Source organism: Anabrus simplex, chromosome 5 (genome assembly GCF_040414725.1).
Source record: "Anabrus simplex isolate iqAnaSimp1 chromosome 5, ASM4041472v1, whole genome shotgun sequence".
Lineage (NCBI taxonomy): Eukaryota > Metazoa > Arthropoda > Insecta > Orthoptera > Tettigoniidae > Anabrus > Anabrus simplex.
The window spans coordinates 353,543,289-353,565,054 of NC_090269.1; the positions used below are offsets into that span (position 1 = coordinate 353,543,289).

Genomic DNA, 21,766 nt, shown 5'->3' on the forward strand with positions numbered 1-21,766 from the left:
TTGTTACAATTATGTTATTTCGTGACATTTACCCACATCATTCCAGGAATGCTTATCTTTTGTGTATTTGATGTGATTGATGATGCATTGATATTGTTGCTGTTGATTCCACATAGTGTTGCGTGATACTCTATCCCTTCATAGAATATTAGTTAGTTAGGAAACGTTATTAAGAATTATAAAAGAATACAGTCGAGCGAAGTCTACGAGAGAGGGGAAGTTCGCCAAAGGATTTTTCAAAATTTTCAAACATTGTAAGAAATTTCTCGAAGTGGTAAAGATTTTTCCAAAATTTATAACGACGATCTCAAACATTGTAAGGAGTTTTCCAAAAGTGATTTATACAGAACTTATTAAGAATAAGCTAAAGAATTTCATGATAGTGATAAGTGATTTAGAAAGGATTTTTCACAAGTGTGGAAAAGTAAACCTATAACAATTTTTTTTTATATAAGTAAATGCAAATTTCTCAAAGTGGTATTAAAGTAATTTACCTGAGAATTTTCTAAACCTGTGTTGCAATTGAAAATGATAGCATTGCTAATCACATGGTTAATTCAATGTTGCAGAGTAAAATGTTGGAGGGAGTTTCATTGAAGAAGTAGTGGAATCAAATGAAACCGAGAAGTATGCAAGAACTCAGTCATTTTATTTGTTCACAAGCAATAATGAATTGAATCACTTTAGTGAAATATTGTATTATGTTTTTTTATTGTGCATTTGTCCAGACTGATTTTCATTTATATTTTAATAAACATTGTTGTTATTTTGTCCTGATTTTCATTCAACATTATGTCTCCTATCCAGTCACCAATGGCCCTGTAAAAATAAATGTTCTGTCGGTCGGTCCCGTAACAGCAAGTTGGCCCTGCGAACAGTCCACCCTTTGGGACTCTCGTTCCGCCGACTGAGCGACCCCGGAGAAGGGGACAATATATTTTTGACTTTGCTTTACGTCGCACCGACACAGATAGGTCTTGTGTTGACGCTAGGTTAGGAAAGGGCTAGGAGTGGGAAGGAAGCAACCGTCGCCTTAATTAAGGTACAGACCCAGTATTTGCCTGGTGTGAAAATGGGAAACCATGGAAAACCATCTTCAGGGCTGCCGACAGTGGGGTTCGAACCCACCATCTCCAAGTAACATATGATAGGTACTAGAACTGCTGGAACAACAATTTTCATATTTTGATCGGATCAGGTGACTTTCTTTCAACACCCTCTTGTTTGAAATAGGATCAACACATTGGACTGGTAGTTGGATTCCTAGTATCATCCCTTCTGCCAATGGCCACTCATAGTTTAAAATTATCGTCGCGTTTCGAGAATGTATGAAATAAATTGTTTTTTGCCGGCCAATTTTTGTGTACGGTTGAGTGTACATAATCAAAGTTTCGTGAAATATAATTACGGACAATTACAAAGATATCTTTGATGGTTATTAAATTCGTCACCAGTTTTCAAATATCTTAGCATATATTAGTTCTATCTAATAATAATAATAATAATAATAATAATAATAATAATAATAATAATAATAATAGTAATAATGTACGAAGAACGGGAACTTCAGCTAGTTGCCGATACATGAATAAAAACTCAACTGAAGTTCGTCCAACAGAGTTTTGGTTCCTCTGCCATCTGGTAGAGCAGAATGGAATGTCAAAATTGACACGCCGTCAGCCAAAATGGTGTCAAACAAACATTTCTGCAATACGGTAGCTGAGACCACACATTATTATTATTATTATTATTATTATTATTATTATTATTATTATTATTATTAATTTCTTTCTTTCTTGCCTGCTTGCTTGCTTGCTTTATCCGTTTACTCTGCAGCGTTAGTTTACCCCTCGGACTCAGCGAGGGATCCCAACTCTACCGCCTCAAGAGCAGTTTCATGGAGCGTGAAAATTTTGGTCGGGGGATTCAACTGTGGAGAAGGGCCAGTACCTCACCTAGGTGGCGTCACTTGCTACGCTAAACAAGGGCCTTGTGGGGGATGGGAATTAAGTGGCCGCGGCCTTAAGTTAGGTACCATCCCGGTATTTGCCTGGAGGAGAAGTGGGAAACGACAGAAAACCACTTCGATGAAGGCTGAGTTGGGAGTCGAACCCCTCTCTACTCAGTTGACCTCTCGAGGTTGAGTAGACTCCGTTCCTGCCCTCTTACCACTTCTGAAATTTCGCGGCAGAGCCGGGAATCGAACCCGGGCCTCTGGGGGTGGCAACTAACGACACTAACCACTACACCACAAAGGCGGACATTATTATTATTGATGGTATAATATGTTGTAATTCTTAATAAGGTAAGAAATTAATCTTGGAAACTTAGACAGTAAAGTAAACAGACAGTAAGAAATTCGATCTCATTGAACTGTTGAGGTTTTTAATGGAATAAGAACCGTTCCAATGCACCCTTCGTGAAGGAATCAGGGAGCGAATGCATGGCATAATTCGAATCTTACGCTATTTTGTCCGATTAGTCATCATCATCATCATCATCATCATCTGTTTACCCTCCAGGTTCGGCTTTTCCCTCGGACTCAGCGAGGGATCCCACCTCTACCGCCTCAAGGGCAGTGTCCTGGAGCTTCAGACTCTTAGTCGGGGGATACAACTGGGGAGAATGACCAGTACCTCGCCCAGGCGGCCTCACCTGCTATGCGGAACAGGGGCCTTGTGGAGGGATGGGAAGATTGGAAGGGATAGACAAGAAAGAGGGAAGGAAGCGGCCGTAGCCTTAAGTTAGGTACCATCCCGGCATTCGCCTGGAGGAGAAGTGGGAAACCACAGAAAACCACTTCGAGGATGGCTGAGGTGGGAATCGAACTCACCTCTACTCAGTTGACCTCCCGAGGCTGAGTGGACCCCGTTCCAGCCCTCGTACCACTGTTCAAATTTTCGTGGCAGAGCCGGGAATCGAACCCGGACCTCCGGGGGTGGCAGCTAATCACGCTAACCACTACACCACAGAGGCGGACTGTCCGATTAGTAAGAACTGATAACACTGAACTCGTCATAATAAACGAAAACGTAGATGATAAAAAACTGAGAGGAATAATTCACTCGCCTGTTCTTTGATGTCTGAGTGCAGCAGAAATGTAGTCAGTTTAAAGCGAAACACTGTATGGTGTTAGATATAAGAGGAGAATTTTGTTTACTACTTGTCACAGTGACAAGCAGCAGCTTTCGAAATGTAGTCCATGTAGGAAGAGTCTGCAAAAAAGTGGAGAAGGATAGTGTCACTGGCAGTCATCATTACCCTGATAATTTCTATTAGTTAATGCCAAAGCCGTACCCAAGGGGATTGTTAGGGGGCTTGGAACCCCCTCCCCGAAATAAAAGTGAACTTGACAAATTTAAAGAGCGTGTACGGGTTTTGAAATAGTCTACAATAAATCATAAATATTATTTAAAAAACAAGCTTCTGCAAAATAACTAATAAAACTGTGCCATCTCTAAATGTTTTTCTATGAATATTGTTAACAAATTTACTGAAAACATAAATAGAAATGTTAATTTTGGTGAGATATACGGCTTGTTTGTTTTTTGATCTTTATGTGTATGTAATCCACTTTGCACTATAAAAAACGATTTCAGTAAACACATAGAGATATTTTCGTGTTATTGAGCTGTTAGACGATTTTTTTAAAAATGAATAAAATCTCTAAATATTTTCAGTACTTAGAGTGAAACATATTGTTACATCCATTTTTTAACAAATCTTTGTTTCGCACTGCACGCACGTGTTAAAGTGTGTTCTACCCACCAGACCGCTATGAATTTAGCTTTCTACTTCACCCGTTGAGTTGTAAAAGGTAGTGCTCTAAAACTCAAACTTCTCTTTCTGTAAAATCTATTTGAACGTAAAAAAATATTTGTTACTATAGTTTTTGTTTTCGGAAGCTCGCCCCTCCCGGTCCCCCTCCCAAATCATAATCCTCTCCAAAAAATTCCGGTTACAGCTTTGGATAATGTCATCTACTTTCTTTAATTAATGGTTCTAGTTTTGCTGTCGACCTGTATTTTATAAATGCAGTCCTTTAATCACAATATTGCTTTCTATTTTCAGAGCATATCGCTTCTGGGGACAGTATCTTACCCAAGATAGGTTTGAAAACATCTACATAACCAAATATTTTTATGAACTGGACATACGAAGAGCTCGTCTGCAGCGGGAAACAGTGCTACCTCTCAACAAACGAGAGAAACGCAAGTATATTCCGGTTGGTCACTTAGACTATTTTCATTGATCACTAACATTATCATCCTAATCTATTTTTAAGAATGTGCCTTTCAAACAAATTATAGTATCTATTCCTAACATACATCGACTGTCCGGCTCCATGGCTAAATGGTTAGCGTGCTGGCCTTTGGTCACAGGGGTTCCGGGTTCGATTCCCGGCAGGGTCGGGAATTTTAACCTTAATTGGTTAATTTCGCTGACACGGGAACTTTAGGGAGGGAGAAGTCGCGGACACAGCTAGTCAGTGCCTATTATTATGTACACTCATGCTCAGAAATTAAGGATAATGCTGATACATGGTGAAACAACACTATGATGGGCGGTTTGCGATTTTCAATCACCTCGGGGTATGACCATGTGGTGCATTTGACCTGCAGTCGTCGCACGGTGGCGCTGGCAGCAGTCCAAATACGCAGAGGTGTGTTGGTGCATGTCAGAGTACGGTGCAGCGAGTAAGTGTGCAGATGTTTTCAGGCTTGTTAATGGTGACTGTGTGGTGAAAATGGCTCAACGAACACATATTGATGACGTTATGAGGGGTAGAATAATAGGGCGACTGGACGCTGGTCAAACACAGCAGGTCGTAGCACGGGCCCTCCGTGTTCCACAAAGTGTGATCTCAAGATTGTGGCAACGATTCCAGCAGACAGGAAACGTGTCCAGGCGCAACAGTATGGGACGTCCGCAGTGTACAACACCACAAGAAGACCGATATCTCACCATCAGTGCCCACAGACGGCCACGGAGTACTGCAGGTAGCCTTGCTCGGGACCTTGCCACAGCCACTGGAACACTTGTCTCCAGAAACACAGTCTACAGACGACTGAACAGACATGGTTTATTCGCCCGGAGACCTGCAAGGTGCATTCCACTGACCCCTGTTCACAGGAAAGCCCGTAAAGCCTGGTGTCAAGAACACAGTACATGGTCATTGGAACCGTGATCCCAGGTCATGTTCACGGACGAGTCCAGGTATAGTCTGAACAGTGACTCTCGCCGGGTTCTCATCTGGCGTGAACCAGGAACCAGATACCAACCCCGTAATGTCCTTGAAAGGGACCTGTATGGAGGTAGTGGTTTGATGGTTTGGGGTGGGATTATGATTGGTGCACGTACACCCCTGCATGTCTTTGACAGAGGAACTGTAACATGTCAGGTGTATCGGGACGTCATTTTGCACCAGTATGTCCGCCTTTTCAGGGGTGCAGTGGGTCCCACCTTCCTCCTGATGGATGATAACGCACGGCCCCACCGAGCTGTCATCGTGGAGGAGTGCCGTGAAACAGAAGATATCCGGCGAATGGAGTGGCCTGCCTGTTTTCCAGACCTAAACCTCATCGAGCACGTCTGGAATGCTCTCGGTCGACGTATCGCTGCACGTCTTCAAACCCCTAGGACACTTCAGGAGCTCCGAAACGCACTGGTGCAAGAATGGGGGGCTATACCCCAGCAGCTGCTCGACCACCTTATCCAGAGTATGCCAACCTGTTGTGCGGCCTGTGTACGTGTGTATGGTGATCATATCCCATATTGATGTCGGGGTACATGCGCAGGAAACAGTGGCGTTTTGTAGCACATGTGTTTTGGGACGGTTTTCTCAACTTATCACCAATACCGTGGACTTACAGGTATGTTTCGTTTCTGTTCACTATGTGCCTTTGCTATTAGCGCCAGTTTTGTGTAGTGCCACGTTGTGTGGCACCACAATATGCAATTATCCTTAATTTATGAGCATGAGTGTATATCGAGTGTAGGGCCTATCTCGTGTGCCTACATATTGGTATTTAGACAACACTCCAGTACGTGTTAACCACCGAAAGTAGGTTCCATCCACACATAAAATAGTTTCATATAGACAAGAGTGAGTAGGAATGTTTAGCAATAGGTCTGTACCCAGAAATCACTCTCCAAGCACAAACTCGCGGCCGGAAGACCACGGCGAACTGACCATTTCTTTTATAATACCAAATGAAAGTGCACAATAGCAAAAATGGTAATAGGTCCACTGAGGAGTAAATGAGAAAGTTTATCTAGTTACAAAGTTATAATTTATTATTATTATTATTATTATTATTATTATTATTATTATTATTATTATTATTATTATTATTATTACAATGTGTGTCTAAAAAGTACGGTGAATGGACCGATATCGCAACTGCAACGTGTGGTAACACTGCGAGAATATGCGTGTGAACAGAGAGACATCTCGAGAAGCGCCACGTAGCGTTGAACACTCGGAGCTGAGGCAGGTTAGTCTGCTGCGGCCAGTCGAACGTAGTGCGTGTGAAGACTTGTGCCGTACAATCGAGCAAATAAACATCAAGTTTAGTTACAAATTGGGAAACAAAGAAACTGTGACGTATGCGATGTGGGTGCAAATGTACGGAACAGAAGCCGTAGCAGAAAATATGTTTACAAATCAATCAATCAATCAATCAATCAATCAATCAATCAATCAATCAATCAATCAATCAATCAATCAATCAATCAATCAATCAATCAATCAATCAATCAATCACCATTGATCTGCCTCGGCGCCACATTACCTATCAATTGGAATTTTACCGAACATCTCCCATTATAAACTATTCCAATCCCTAACTCCTCTTCCCATGAAAGTATTTTGCCCCAATTTGTCCTTGAATTCCAGTTTTACCTTCATATTTTGATCTTTCCTTTTAAAACCACGACTCAAAACTTATTCGTCTTCAAATGTCATTCCACGCCATCTCTCCACTGACAGCTCGGAACATACCACTTAGTAGAGCAGCTCGTCTCTTTTCTCCGAAGACTTCTCAGCCCAAACTTCGCAACATTTTCGTAACGCTACCCTTTTGTCGGATATCACCCAGAACAAACAGAGCTTCCTTTTCTTTGGATCTCCAGTTGGGGTCTTACCAGACACTTATGTGTCTTCTCCTTTACATCATTCTTACAACCCTTAAATACCCTCATAATCATGTGAAGAGATCTGTAAACTTTATTTACAATCCCGTTAATGTTATTACCCCAATGAATATAATTTCTTCTATTAACAGCTTGGTACTTACAGTGAAGTCCATAAGAAACTTTAGCCCCATCAACATAGTAATGGGCCGTTGACCTTAGATATTAGGTCCGTTTAAACAACAAGCATCATCATTAACACAGGAATTAAAACTGACAGTATTTTCCCTCTTGGTGAAACTCACAACCTGACTTTTCACCCCATTTTTCATCGCACAATACTGTCGCGGTCGTTTTGCTCACAAACCTGTAATTTATTTATTACTCTGTACAGTATAACATCACCCGCAGAATACCTTACCCGTAATTCCAGTATTTTACTCAAATCATATTATGTATACGGTATAAAAGCATAAAGTTCCAATAATACAGTAATGCCTTACGTTACGGAACTCACTGTTTATTATTACTTTATATCCAAATGTAACTGGAAAATATAAAAATGAGCTAAATCATTATTATTTCGGGAAATATTATCCAAACAAAACCTTAAACGATCTGTGTTTGCAATGCAAATTGAGAATATTCCCGGATATTTAGAATCATGTACATGTACATTGCCCACAACGATCATATCAACTGCCTTAAATCTCAACCTGGCTGTAGACTTTGCAACTAATACGGTACATTCTAAGTCATGATTTAGGATGGCATTTGGCTTCCTATTTTGATTATTGTGCACCAAGTAAAATTAATGATACATTTTATAATGTAGAATGTGTTGCTTCCTAGCTTGCATCATGGACTTTGGTAAAGACAGAACGTATGAAACTCACTAAAAATGCAATGTTCCTGGGCTCGGCTACACTCAAGCTTGGAATTCATATTCTGGGTGACTTCTGTCTCTACTGGATTCTTAATATCATTCGAATACATGGCAGTGTTCAGTCAAAAGTTAAGGGTATGTATTCCCAAAAATACTTTGAACTTGAGTTATACTGTAAGTACACTCTTCAGCTGTGCATAAAAAACTATATTTCTGTTGTGTGACCATTCATTTTGGATTCTTATTGACAATTATGTTATATAAGCTGAAATATATCTTTAGAACAGTTTTATTGCAAACCAAGTGAAATAAGAAAAATATAAAATTCTACATTAAATTTAAAATGCCTATGTTTACTGTATGCTACCTTTTATATAGGCCTACTGAAGGCCCTAATGTAGCTAATCCTGTGATGAAATGGGTCTCTTCCTCGATTCCGAAATTTCGTAACCTTAACTTAGCGCCACCTGTACAGTACTAACGGTCATTTTTCTAAAGAATGTTAACTTAGCCTGCGTACAGATATAATATGACGCAAACAGAGAGCTGTTGAAAATTTCATATTGCGCAACATGACCTGACGGCAGTTAATTTCACTCAATGGTCTGCCTGACATTAAAATTAATTTAATCTACATTTGTAAACTCTAACATTCTAAAAGTCTTTATATGAAGTGGAACAACAATTTTAATTTTAATGAATGCTAATATTTAAAAAAAATAAGAATCAGGAGAACTGTTCATTCAGACTTCACCATACTACATCAAGCGACTCTTTCATCAAATGATGTTTCAGCATGCACCTATTTTAATTTAAAATTATATCATATGAATGTAAACTTTTTTCATGTTTTACAACTTTCAATACATTACGGTAATTTTAAGCCAGTTATTTTTAGACAGCTGAAGATGGCGTAATGCGGCCGAAACATGCATTTTTGTTCTAATATGTTGTTTTACAACGTTGAACTGTAAATAAATTTATATGTATTGACTAGGTGGAACCAATATACTATTTAATTTATATAAATTAATAACATAAATCAACAATATCTAGTTTGCAGTAGAGTTTTCAAAACAGTGACAGTAGTGATTGCAGAGGACTTGAAATGAATAAATCTTCAACATAATTCAGGATATTGATTTATTTTCGTTGTATAATAATATATTTCTTCTGCTCGCTGTTAAAATTAAATCAAAGGCTTGTAGGCCTACTACGAGGACCTAAATATAGCGTGACTTTTGTACTATTTATTTTGACGTATGCCGTAATAGAATAAACACAATGACAATTCAGTGTGGGAAATGGAAACATAGAAATAATCAAAAATGGACAAGGACGATATCCACATCTTCATATAATGCTGTCTTTAAGCCCTGCCACGAAAGTGAATATAGCATACTGTACAGTTAAATGTATTTTTCTTTAATTTTTTTGCCAATAGGAACTGCTGAAATAGTCATGATCTTTATTAGAATATCATAAAGCTCATTTGTTAGGGGGGGCGATGACCTCGATGTTAGGCCCCTTCAAACAACAAGCGTCACGCTCATTTGTTTTTATAAATGCAGTGCCATCTGCCTATACGGCCTCCTTTACTTAGCAGTAACCTCAATAACTTGCCACTTTTCTTCGGTACTGGTTAATTTTCTCATAAATAGTGTGTTAATACTCCCTCCTTTAAGGGGTCACCTGACACCCCGGTCAACGGCCAAATCAATTTTACAAACCTTGAATGGAACCGTTAATACTTCGCTCATTCTTGAGACAACCACACAGTAATAAAATCTACCTATTTCACTTCTAGCCATCTAAATAGTACTGTAGTTTCTCTTTCCTGGGGTACAATAAATACAGTCTTTCTTCCTTTCGCTCACTTCTCCGTAGCCTACACGGAAATGAACTTGTTAATTGACTGTGACAATGAATGTGGTGGCGTGATTGAACAAGCCGGAAACATGCCCTCATTTTACAATTCATTCCTTTTAATGGAATAATTTTGGAGTGTATGTACTACTGTTACGTTTATTGGCAGTGATTGAGTTCAGTTGAAGTACTGTACTGAGTCATTGAATGTGCAAGGTAAAATAAGTGCAGGGTTATTTTAACGTTGAAGGGGAGAAGAAAAGTGATTTTCGGGAGTGAGGAAGCAATTTGTGTAAGGTGTCTTGCCTAAATTGTCAAACGCACCAGGACAAAAATGAATAACGAAATGAACAGCTACTGTCTCACGTTTTAGATGATGAGTATAGCGAAAATTCAGTCTCGCATGAGACTAAATTCTTAGAATATTTTGAAACGTGAGATGTGGAAATACTACAAAACAAACCACACTGAACGATTTTATTGTAAACCAAGTGAAATAAGAAAAATATAATTCTACATTACATTTAAATGGCTTATATTTACTGTATCCTACTTTTAATAAACTGGAGGCTCTGCTGTAGCTAATCCTATGATGAAATAGATCTCTTCTCCGATTCCAAAATATTGTAACCTCAATTCAGCACCACATGTACTAACTGCAAGGGTCATTTTTGTAAAGAACAACTTGTGACCGATTTAGGCAGCTGTCATTATACAATTGAGCTTCAATGCATGTATTCGTTAAAATTATCATTCGATTTGTATTAGCGTTCTTGGTTAGAAAAAAACCGTATCTTAAACAAATTCTGCTAACTAGTAATAAAAGTGGCCTGGGAATGGGATAATTCATACTCCAAAGAAGAAGAGTAGAAGATTTAAAGTCTATAATTTCATGAAAAATGACGATATGTATAAGTGGAGCTTTTTAAAAATCTTGCTTAAGGGGGATCTACACCTTTGAACATAGAAAAAGAGGTGTATTAATTTTTTTATGCAGCAATGGAAATGAAAACTAAAAGGAAACTTAGCATGATAAACACATTATTCCTTAATGATACGCCTACATATTTATAAATCATATAAACCTATGCCATTATATATAATTAATTGTTCAAAATGGCCTTGTATCATGCCACTAATTTGCAGTTTCACTGATAATTTCCAAACACATTAATAATTGTCTGTGGTTCTTTTTCATTATTAGTAATGTTATAGCACGGCCGACTTGATGCGTCGCTCTAGCTAGCTCCTTACCGGCCTTGACAATCGGGTCCACGCACTGTAATCGGAGTAGTTACACAACTCGACACGTGGCGCTGGCGGCCGACCTATTTGCGGTAGAAATGCATACTTCTTTATGGAAAATATATTGAATTTGGTTGCCGATTTATCGTAATTTAGAGCTATGGAGAATATTACATGGGTTAATACTGTTAAAATGATTAATCTTAAAGGTTACTTTCGTTGATATTTGCCAAAATGATGTGAAATGAAACTGGGGGGGGGGGAGATGACTTAGTCCAGCCGACGTTCTGATATTGACTCTGATTGCCGATGTATCCTAATTTGGGGAATAAAATAGTATGTTACATTGACTAATATTGTTAAAATGATTAATCCTAAAGGCTACTTTCATTTATATGTGCCAAAACAACGTCGTGAAATGAAACTGCGGAGGATGGAGTAGTCCAACTGACGTTAATTAATTGTGAGGAATAATAGTAATCGTTTTTATTATCATGGCATTTAGATACATAGCAGAACTTACCACAATGCTTTTGTCTTCTGATGTTAATATTGAGATTAAGAGTCATTGTTCAATTAGAGTTTTAAAATTCTTCAAGCGCTGCTCTCAAGAAGGGGGCTGGACAAAACATAAGAGTCTTACTTTTTCCATATTCGTTGTATGCAGAACGTAAATATTTTGACTCAAACATGTTTAAATGTTAATTTCAATATATATCGTTTTAGATTACATTTCATTCATACCTTTCACTAGAATATTAAATACCGGGCAAGCTGGCCATGCTAAATTCAGAAAATAAATTTTACTTGAAATGCAGTAGGGTGGAACAAGTTGGCCGCGCGGCGTAGAGCTGTGAGCTGTGAGCTTGCATCTGGGAGATAGTGGGTTCGAACCCCACTGTCGGCAGCTCTGGAGATGGTTTTCCGTGGTTTCCCATTTTCACATCAGGCTGTACCTCAATTAAGGCCACGGCTGATTCCTTCACACTGCTAGCCCTTTCCTATTCCACCGGCGTCATAAGACATATCTGTGTCGGTGCGACGTAAAACAAATAGCGAAAGAAGAATAATAATTTTAAACAAAAATTCAGTGAGAGAAAAGTATTTTGAGTAAATAAAATGATGATGATGCTTGTTGTCTAAAGGGGCCTAACATCTAGGTCATCGGCCCCATTGCTCAGGTAACAACACTTCATACGCTGGCCTTACCGTCATAGCAGTAGTGATTCTTACTTGTCAATGTTTAAATGTTAAAGTTCAGATTATCTTGAACAAAAATGTGTTGTATTGCTGTCATATGGCAAATACGACATCGCCTAAAGGATTATTCTATGAAAGAAAATTCATGGGTAAAAATACCTGATTAGCGTGATTAGCGGCCACTCACGGAGGCCCGGGTTTGATTCCTGGCCCTGCCACGAAATTTCAAAAGTGGTACAGTACGAAGGCTGGAACGGGGTCCACTCAGCCTTGGGAGGTCAACTGTGTAGAGGGTGGTATCGATTCCCACCTCAGACATCCTCGAAGTGGTTTTCCACAGTTTCCCACTTCTCCTCCAAGCAAATGCCGGGATGGTAACTAACTTAAGGCCATGGCTGCTTCCTTCCCTCTTCCTTGGATATGCCTTCCAATCTTCCCATTCCCGACACAAGGCCCCTGTTCAGCATAGAAGTTGCGGCCGCCTGGGCGTGGTACTGGTCATCCTTGCCAGTTGTATCCCCCGACCCGCAGTCTCACGCTCCAGGTATCTACCCTTGAGGTGGTAGAGGTGGGATCCCTCACTGAGTCCGAGAGAAAAGCCAACGCTGGAGGGGTAAACAGAGTAAGAAAAGAGAAAGAAAGAACGAAGGTAAATACCCGACATAGAAACGGAAAACTAAGACGAGAGTGTTACCTGCTTTTAGCCACTCCGTAGTTTTGTCCTGGTCTACAGAGAATTCGTGAAATGATAGTGTCCCTTTGCTTTTTTTCCTGTTCGGAATACAAAAAAGGCCCACAGAAATATATATTCGAATATTTCCTAACACAGTTAAAGAAAAGCAAATCAACACACCATTAAAAAACAAATTAGCACATAAATTAAAATCCTTGTTCAGGACGAAGTTACAGCGAGAAATCACTTTGTTCTTGTTTCCATAAAATTTCTGCTCGAAGTACGAAAAGGTGCACAAGAATGTCTCAAATTCCAAGATTTGTAAACATAATTTAAAAAATATAATCACCACACTACACAATGAAAAATAAACTCACTAGCGCATAACTATCAGGTTTCCTTATCAAGCCAAAAAGCATCTCATTTGTGAACACATTGCCAACATTTACGACAGCAAAACCAAAAAATAAAACTGGAAATGCGGCAATTTGCGGTATACTGCTTCCTGTCAGTGGGTAGTAGGCCAGCGCTCCAGCGGCATTATGGTGAAACTTTCCAATTACAGCTTTATGCTGGGCTTCACAAGCGATTGTCAAGGCCGGTATAAGGAGCGCAGCGAGGTATCCAGTCGGCCGTGGTTATAGCTACAACATGTCCTAGAATCAATGAAGTCCGTCAAGTATAAATCTTTTTTTCATGAAGTTACTATCAAATAGTCATTTTTATTAATTTCATTTGAAAATATTTTTTTAACTTAACCAATGAAGCTAACTCAAAACTTCTAGTATACACGGTTATTCACCTAAGATGTTACACGAAAATAACTTCTAAACCATTAAAGGTACCGGAATTCTGTTTTCATATTCGTAAATGGTACCCAGGAGCTTGTAAAATATTTTACCCTACTACGTATTCTCATAGGGTGATTAATAACCGAGATGTTGATACTAACTCCATATTTTTAAACAGAACTAGAAAAATTCATACTGCTGGTCTAACAGTTCAACTACGTACAAGTTCAAATATGTAAGTATTTTCAAAATCGGACGGTTAGTTTTTGAGATATCAATAAGAACAGAATGCGCTGTTTTGCATGCCGCATCAGTCAGCGTGAAGTCGGGCAAGGACATATTGACGCGCAAGCAGGTTCTTGGGTGTGAATCCAGTCACAGAATGGATACCAGGAATGTAAGCATATCGTACACATGTGATGGGTTTGCAAAGTGTGGATGACAGGCGAACTCATGACAGCACAGGAAGGTGTGATGTTTTTAAAAGGAGTGTACAGTACATACCACTGTACGAATTGAGAAATAAACATAATACAGTACACCGGAAGAGCTCCTTCTAGAAAATAAAATGAATTATGTCCGAATAATCCCCCTTCCCCGTGGTGTGTTCGCCAGTCATAACAACGTTACACACCTAGGGTTTGTTACGGTACATCACATTATGTGTACGATAGTTTACAGCACATGCCTGGTATCGGTTCTGTAGCTGGAATCAATGCCAGGAAACAGCTTGCGTGCCAATACGTCCTTGGCCGACAGTATGCTGTGTGTTGCGGCACGCAAAAGTCCAAATGTGTTCTTATTGATATCTCAAAAAAGAACTGTCCGATTTTGAAATATAGATATTTTACCTAGTACGCAGTTGAACTTTCAGGCCAGCTGTATACATTCCTGCCGTTCCATTTAAGAATATGGAGTTAGTATGAATATCTCGGTTATTAATCACCCCATGGGAATAAATAGCACGTTATTTTACAAGACCCTGGGTACAATTTACGAATATGGAAGAGAATGTCGATATCTTTAATGGTTTAGAAGTTATTTCCGTGTAACATCTTAGGTGAATAACCCTGTATATTCTTACTCTCTATGAAATACACATGCATGAAAAATTTCATCTTAATACATTAAAAAGTTCAGAGTTATTAGGAAACGGTTCTGTAAAACGAAAGTTAGGGGGAAAGAGCAACAAACTTACCGACAAAGGGCTTGCTTGGATTACAGGGCTTCACGTTTTTGGTCATAACTCCGAAACTATTGTGTTATTAACAACAAATTTGCACCATTATGAAGAGAAAAGTTCAATTTTAAATGGAAAAAATAAATTGAAAAATCGCAGTTTCGATCGGTCCCCCCTTAGAGGAAGGCACCGAATGGTCCTTAAATTTCATCGCCAAGAACATGTATGTAGACAATTAAAAAAGTAAGAATGCTCAGTCAATAGCTGCCACGAATCCATGCTCATAAATGAAGGCTATGAACAAGTGATAGCAAGTAAATACAATTATTTTAGAGTTATTTTAGAATAAGAGTAAATGAACAACCTGATGAACAGGATTCTTTTAAAAAGGAAGTAGTATTTTATAATGTGCCCCCTTCCCAGAAATGGCAATTGCTGTTGAAAAAATTAGAAATATCTAAGAATTTTTTACTCTTTCGATGAATTTTGACTGATTTCAAGAACGTTAATATTTTCAAAATATTCGTTCCAACTGTCCAGTAATTCCCTGGAATTTATTACCAGAAATATTTTTCATTTCATTTTTACTTCTCTTTCGAAGATAATTCTGTAATGTCCAGAAAGGTTTCTCTGCCGCTTGAACAAGCATTTCAAGGTTTTTTTACCGAAGTCTTCGCGTGACTTCTTTTTCGATTTTACAATGACTTCTTTCGCTGTTTCTTTCATCTACGAACAATTCCCTATCTACGTCAGTTCTTTTAGGGAACATTTTTGATACGCCTTCTTCTTACGTTTTCAAACTGCCCTCACTTCATCATTCCACCAATATGTACGCTTTTTCCCATCTTTACACACAGTTGTTCCTAGGCATTCCAATGCTGTTTTTACTACAGCATCTCTGTTTTCCGTCCGTTCTCTTTCTATATTCTGAACTTGCTTACTGTCTATTGTTTGGAAATTTTCACTAATCATATCCATGTACTTCTGTCTAATATCCTCGTTCTGGAGATTTTCTACCTTATTCACCCGCAGACAGATTTCACTTTCCCTGTACTAGACCTACAGGTACTTAGTTCACTACAGATCTGATAGTGGTCTGCATCATCGAGAAAAACAAATTTCCGGAATTCAAAGTCAGTTATGATTGTAGTCTATTATGGATCTGGTGCCCTTACCCTCCATTGTGAAGCGGTGAATATCTTAATGCTTGAAGAATGTATTCGTAACTGCTAATGCCATACTAGCACAGAAGTCCAGTAAACGCTACCCATTCCTATTGGCCCCCACATCATCCCAGCATTTCCCTGTCATCCTCTCACATTTTAAAATTTCTCATTGAAATCGCCCGCTAGCACCGTCCCGTCCTTGCTGTTAACCCTGACTACGAGGCCACTCAGTGCTCCATGGAAACTTGTCAAGTTTATCCTCATATGCACCATCACATGGTGAATACACTGATGCAATTTTCGTCCTTATTATACATTCCTAAATTTTGAAAGAGTACGTTCCTGTTACGTTCTGTTTGATGTTTAATGTAGCACTAAATTAAGTTGTTCCAGATACAATTCACTGTATGCTACGAATTAACACTAAGGCTTATTTTAATTTTTAAGAATATAATTTTCCTGGAAAACCATTAACGATATCAATATTTTTGTTAAAATCTTGCAGACCTTTCTCGGTGGTCAATTATTTTTTAAACCTGTGAAGTTGAGGACGTTTCACGTTACATAGACAACTTAAATAATTCAAGTTCTAATAATGGTGATAGTTTTAGCAGGTACTTTCTAAGGAAATGCAAAAATGTTTTAGTAACTCCAATAATTGAACTTATTAACTTAGCTAATGGTTATGTGCCGATAGTCTTAAAATAACCAGAGTTGTCCCTATGTACAAAGATTAAACTGGTAACTACAGGCCGATTTCCATTGTTTCGGGATTGGAGAAGGTACTACAAACGGCAGTAAAAACAAGATTTCTGAAATTCTTAGAATATACTGTTCTTTTTTCAATAAACGGTATCAGTTTCTGTAAAATTTAAGCACATCTGCATCCTTAGTTGATGTAGTGTAAGCATTACAACAAACTCTGAACTCTAGTCTTTGTGCTGGAGGTCTCGTTATTGATTTGTGCAAAGACATTGATACAAATAGTCATAAGTTTTAAACTGTAAAGTATGAGATGTCTGGGGTGAGAAGAATTGCATTGAAGTGATTTGAAAGTTATTTCTCTAATACAAAGCAGTTTCTTGATATCAATAGTACTAAAAGTTCTCTTTTGTCAGTCAAATATGGTGTCCCTCAGGGTTCTGTACTGGGTCCTGTATTATTTATTTTTAATTACATTTTTGATCTTGAATGTAATCTGCTTCTGTTTGCAGATAATAGTGGTCTTTTTTACTCGGGAGAAATTCAAGATATTGTCATACTATAAAATGGGGAATGACCTCTCCTTAATCGAATATTTTAAAAGTAATTATCTTACAATCAACTCCAAAAAACTGTTTTATATTTTTCAGAAAAACTGGAGATATATTTATAGTGCCGTGTAATACTCCGACTCTTAATGATGATTACGTAAAACAAGTTAATTGTATTAAATATTTAGGTGTTTTATAACATCCACACTACACTGGGACCATCACCTGAAATTTATTAAGAGCAAAATAGTCCCTACTATAGGTATATTGAACAGACTACGTGGAATAATTACTGATTCTAACTTAAAGTGTGTTTACTATGATTTAATTCATAGCCATCTACAATACACTATGGTTGTATGAAGTTTCTGCACCCAAGTTCAAATAGCACAACTTCAAATTCTTCAAAATAAAGCACCCAGAGCCCTCTATAGTTTTCCATTCTTAATGTCCAGACAAATAATATACTTATCAATAGGTATTCCTCCGGTTAGGTTATCTATTGCTTACTCTTTTGTAACACGTGCCTTCAAAATTAAACATAGTTTGACTCGGGGGAAAATAAATCTCAAATTCATCAGTAAATAATCTATTCATGATCATGCAACACGACAATCGGGAAATGTACATGTCCCTAGAATTAATACAGTGAAGTTTGGAACTAATGGTGTATTGCATAGGGCTATAATAGCATTTAATTCCATTCCAGACTCGATGAAACCTTGTCAGAATTTTAATAAATTCAAAAGAAATACTAAGAAAAATTTATGGACAAAATTTGATACTCTTGGATTTAGCCTGTTTAGATGAACTTATTATCACTTTTCATTTCGAGATATATGGTTCTGTTTATATAAACTTTTAAACCCACATTTTTATCATTGAAAAATGTTTTGTTTTAGATTTAAATTATTATCAGATTCTGTATTATCAATAATTCAATTTGTCCTTAGTATTGTAACTGTGGCAGCTCTTTAATGTACTGTCCCAATAATAGCATTAACTCATGGGGTCTTTGAAACAATAAAAAACTTTCATGTTCATAAAAATAAGTTATATTGTCTCAATAACTATATTGCATCAATTATCTTGGAGTTATCAGAGTGTGTTTATATTGTAGATTGTTATAAATTAATCTTATGAACAATAATAACAGAGATTTTTTATGAATGACTGTATCTGTTCCAGCTCCTAATATGGTAGGTGTCCATGTACAGGGGGAAGGAGTTCTCTCGGATATATTCCGTGTCATTGTAAAAGCATTTCAGCCTCTTGGGATTGAGCTGGAGATCGACACAGTACCGTGCCTTCCTAAACCAAGACCACCAGACTTCAATCGATACATACACATCAGTAAGATAAGCCATTCTAATGTATTACCGTTTCAGTACGTAATAAGCATGCTTTGAAACTTGTAACCATTTAATTAATTTATTTAGCACGTTAAACAACTATTAAACCACGCAAGTTAAATTCTTAAAAGTAAGTGAATAAATATGGTATAAAGGAAGCAAAACTATCTACGTACTGGCTGTGAATGCTCTTGGAGAGGCAGAAAGTGAAGGCTACTACTATTCATAACCTCGTGGAATAGACCGAGCGAACGCCTCACAAGCCTCACATATAATGTTTGATATTCTCTGTTGGTGTTTGCTTGTCCAACCCTTGTCTTCTTTCTCTACGGGGTTGGGTATGGGATGAGATGAATCTGCCGTGGTGGGTTTTAATGATCGGATGCCCTCCTTGACGTCAACCTCATCAGAGGAGTTAATGAGATGAAATAAATGACGTTATATATGATGGTAGAAAGGAAGAGAGTGAAACCAGGGCCGGCACATAGCCTACTCCTGTCAAATAGCAAGGGGTCTGCTCAAGGTTTAACGTCCCCATCCGACAGACGAATCACCATCAACAGCGACATATGCCCTGACTCCATATGAGCACTGCGGAGAGTTTTCGAATGTAATCCAGGCTTTTGGCAAGCATCTAGTGATTAGAAATTGTATACGATCACTACCCCTGTCCTGCCGGCCAATATTCTGATGGTGAAAATGTTTCCGACCAACGGGACTCAAACCGGCTAACCACGGTGTCAGATCGTTTAGACCGTTTAGACTTCAACGCCTTAACGATTATGGCCACCAGGCATGCTGATATGCTCTGTTGGTGTGAGAAATCTATTTTCCTCATTGGCAACTTAAGACTTCCCATTATGCTAGGCGGGCAATAATACCATTCTGGAGATCTACCTTCCGTATGCAGTTATCCGATTGTTTCTCTGCTTATAAGCTTCTGACATATTCAAAATATCTACTAGGTGGCCCGCTTCCCCCTTCAGGGGAGGAATGTAAGCAAAAAAATCAGAATGCCTGACCAGGGAGAGGGCGACACCCTCTAGGGGGCCCGTCCAACCTATTCAGTGTGGGGAATGGAAACTTAAAAATATCAAAATACTGATCAGATCTGTCGAGAGTGCGAAGCATGGCACCTGCACACATCCCAGCGTCAGTGAATAGGGTCTAACACATCCCACTCTGATGAGTCTAGTGTCAGACCTAAGACGAAAGTTTTATAGAGCGAACGCCTGGAAAACGTTACATCTAATAATAATTAATAATATGTGCTGAAAGAATAAAGTGATGCCATTACGTAATAAACGTAAGAGGATTGAATGTCAGGTAGGAAAAATCAAAGCTGGTACCGGTGGATCATTTCTAATGATGTTCATTCTCCCACGATGGTAACATAGTGAGTGAAATCAATCGAGATCTAACAAGGCTAATGCAGCGAGTTCGCAGTTTCGATCAACAGTGTTATGTAAGAAAGAAGTCACCTCTCGAGCGAAACTATCATTACTTTGCTCTGTTTTCCGACCGACTTCGCTGTAGGTGAGTAAACGCGGGGTTTACGACACCGCGAGAGTAAACAAGCTGGAAATGGTCTATTGAAATACCTACAAAAGCGATGCCTGTCACGCAATCTGAGGCTGAAACACTACACTACAGTCATCCGCCCGGAAGCCCTGTATGACATGGGGTGTCAAGTCATTAAACAAAAAAAGGCTTGGTTGAAAAACTGAAAGTCAGAGAGAAGAATTTTTAGAAAGATCCTAGGCCTGGTGTTGAAAGACGGGGAATGCCGGAGACGTTATCATTCAGAACTCTACTCCCAGACAGAAGGACACTCTGACTGTGCAGGAAATGAACTTGCCGATGGAGCTGCAAAGGAAGCGGTACTTTTACCTCCTAGATCTCTGTATCTACCTGCTACGTCGAACCATCTTGGCGTCGTGAGAATCGGAGTGGCTAACTATTCGAAATCCCAACAAGCAGAGAGCAATTAAAAAGACGACTACCATGTGGCGATCTACTTTCCGGGCGAGGCTGAGTGGCTCAGACGGTTGAGGCACTGGCCTTCTGACCCCAGCTTGGTAGGTTCGATCCTGTCTCAGTCAGGTGGTATTTGAAGGTGCTTAAATACGTCAGTCTCCTGTCGGTAGGTTTACTGGTACGTAACATAACTCCTCCGGGACAAAATTCCGGCACCCCGGCGTCTCCGAAAACATTCACAAGTAGTTAGAGGGACATAAAAACAAGAGCATTATTATATCCTTTTTCTGGCCTTCACGGAGAAAGATCATGGACGATCTACGCACTCTCATCTCCTAAAGAGGAAAGACCCCACCCCCAGTATGTTCTTGTGGAGCCGACTTCACCGTGGCGCACATCCTCACAGAGTGCTCCGATCTCTCTGGCCTAAGACGGAACCTCGGCCTGCAGGGGACACTCGAACTCACACTAGCCGATGGCGCGACTACTGCTAATCTCGTCATTCGTCTTATGTGTGAAAGTGGATTAATCAAGGGTGTCTAATTTTCAAATGTTCTGCTACTTAGAGAACTTACAGTACGTTCATTTTTACCCGTTTATGATCTTTTCGGCTTAATGCAATATGTTTATTTTGTTTTATTGTGTAATTCCTTCGCTGAATACATTATTTTGTTTTATTTTAATATTTTCCACTTAATTTGGTCAGTACCTAGCTGTACTTCTTCTTAAAACAAAAATCACCACCATCTCCATGACTATGCCATGAAAAGGAGGATAGCTTTCTAAGATCATGTGGCAAGATTATCTCCCAACAGACTAACCAACCACCTATTCACCTTGTGGTGAAACAAGAATTTCCCTAACACATGGTTGACGGAGACCAAGGGCGTATTCTGCTCGAAGGCAGGCCCGTACCTATGCAGAGGTGTGCCTGAACCGGAGTTTACGTACGATACGGTGGCCGGTTCCTTTCCGCTCCTCCATTACCTTACCCCAACCAACAGCGCGTGGCAACCCATCCAAATCTGACCACGCCCAATGTT

General features: G+C 39.0%; 1 protein-coding gene across 1 annotated transcript in view; it reads left to right on the top strand.

The window, feature by feature from the left end:
• Positions 1 to 21,766, top strand: part of LOC136874534 (DC-STAMP domain-containing protein 2-like) — a 168,678-nt gene that overhangs the window by 79,229 nt on the left and 67,683 nt on the right. The window contains exons 8-10 of the mRNA XM_068227832.1: positions 4,072 to 4,225; positions 7,987 to 8,155; positions 18,583 to 18,747. Of these exons, the coding sequence (XP_068083933.1) occupies positions 4,072 to 4,225; positions 7,987 to 8,155; positions 18,583 to 18,747 (488 nt within the window). The remainder of the gene's footprint in view (positions 1 to 4,071; positions 4,226 to 7,986; positions 8,156 to 18,582; positions 18,748 to 21,766) is intronic.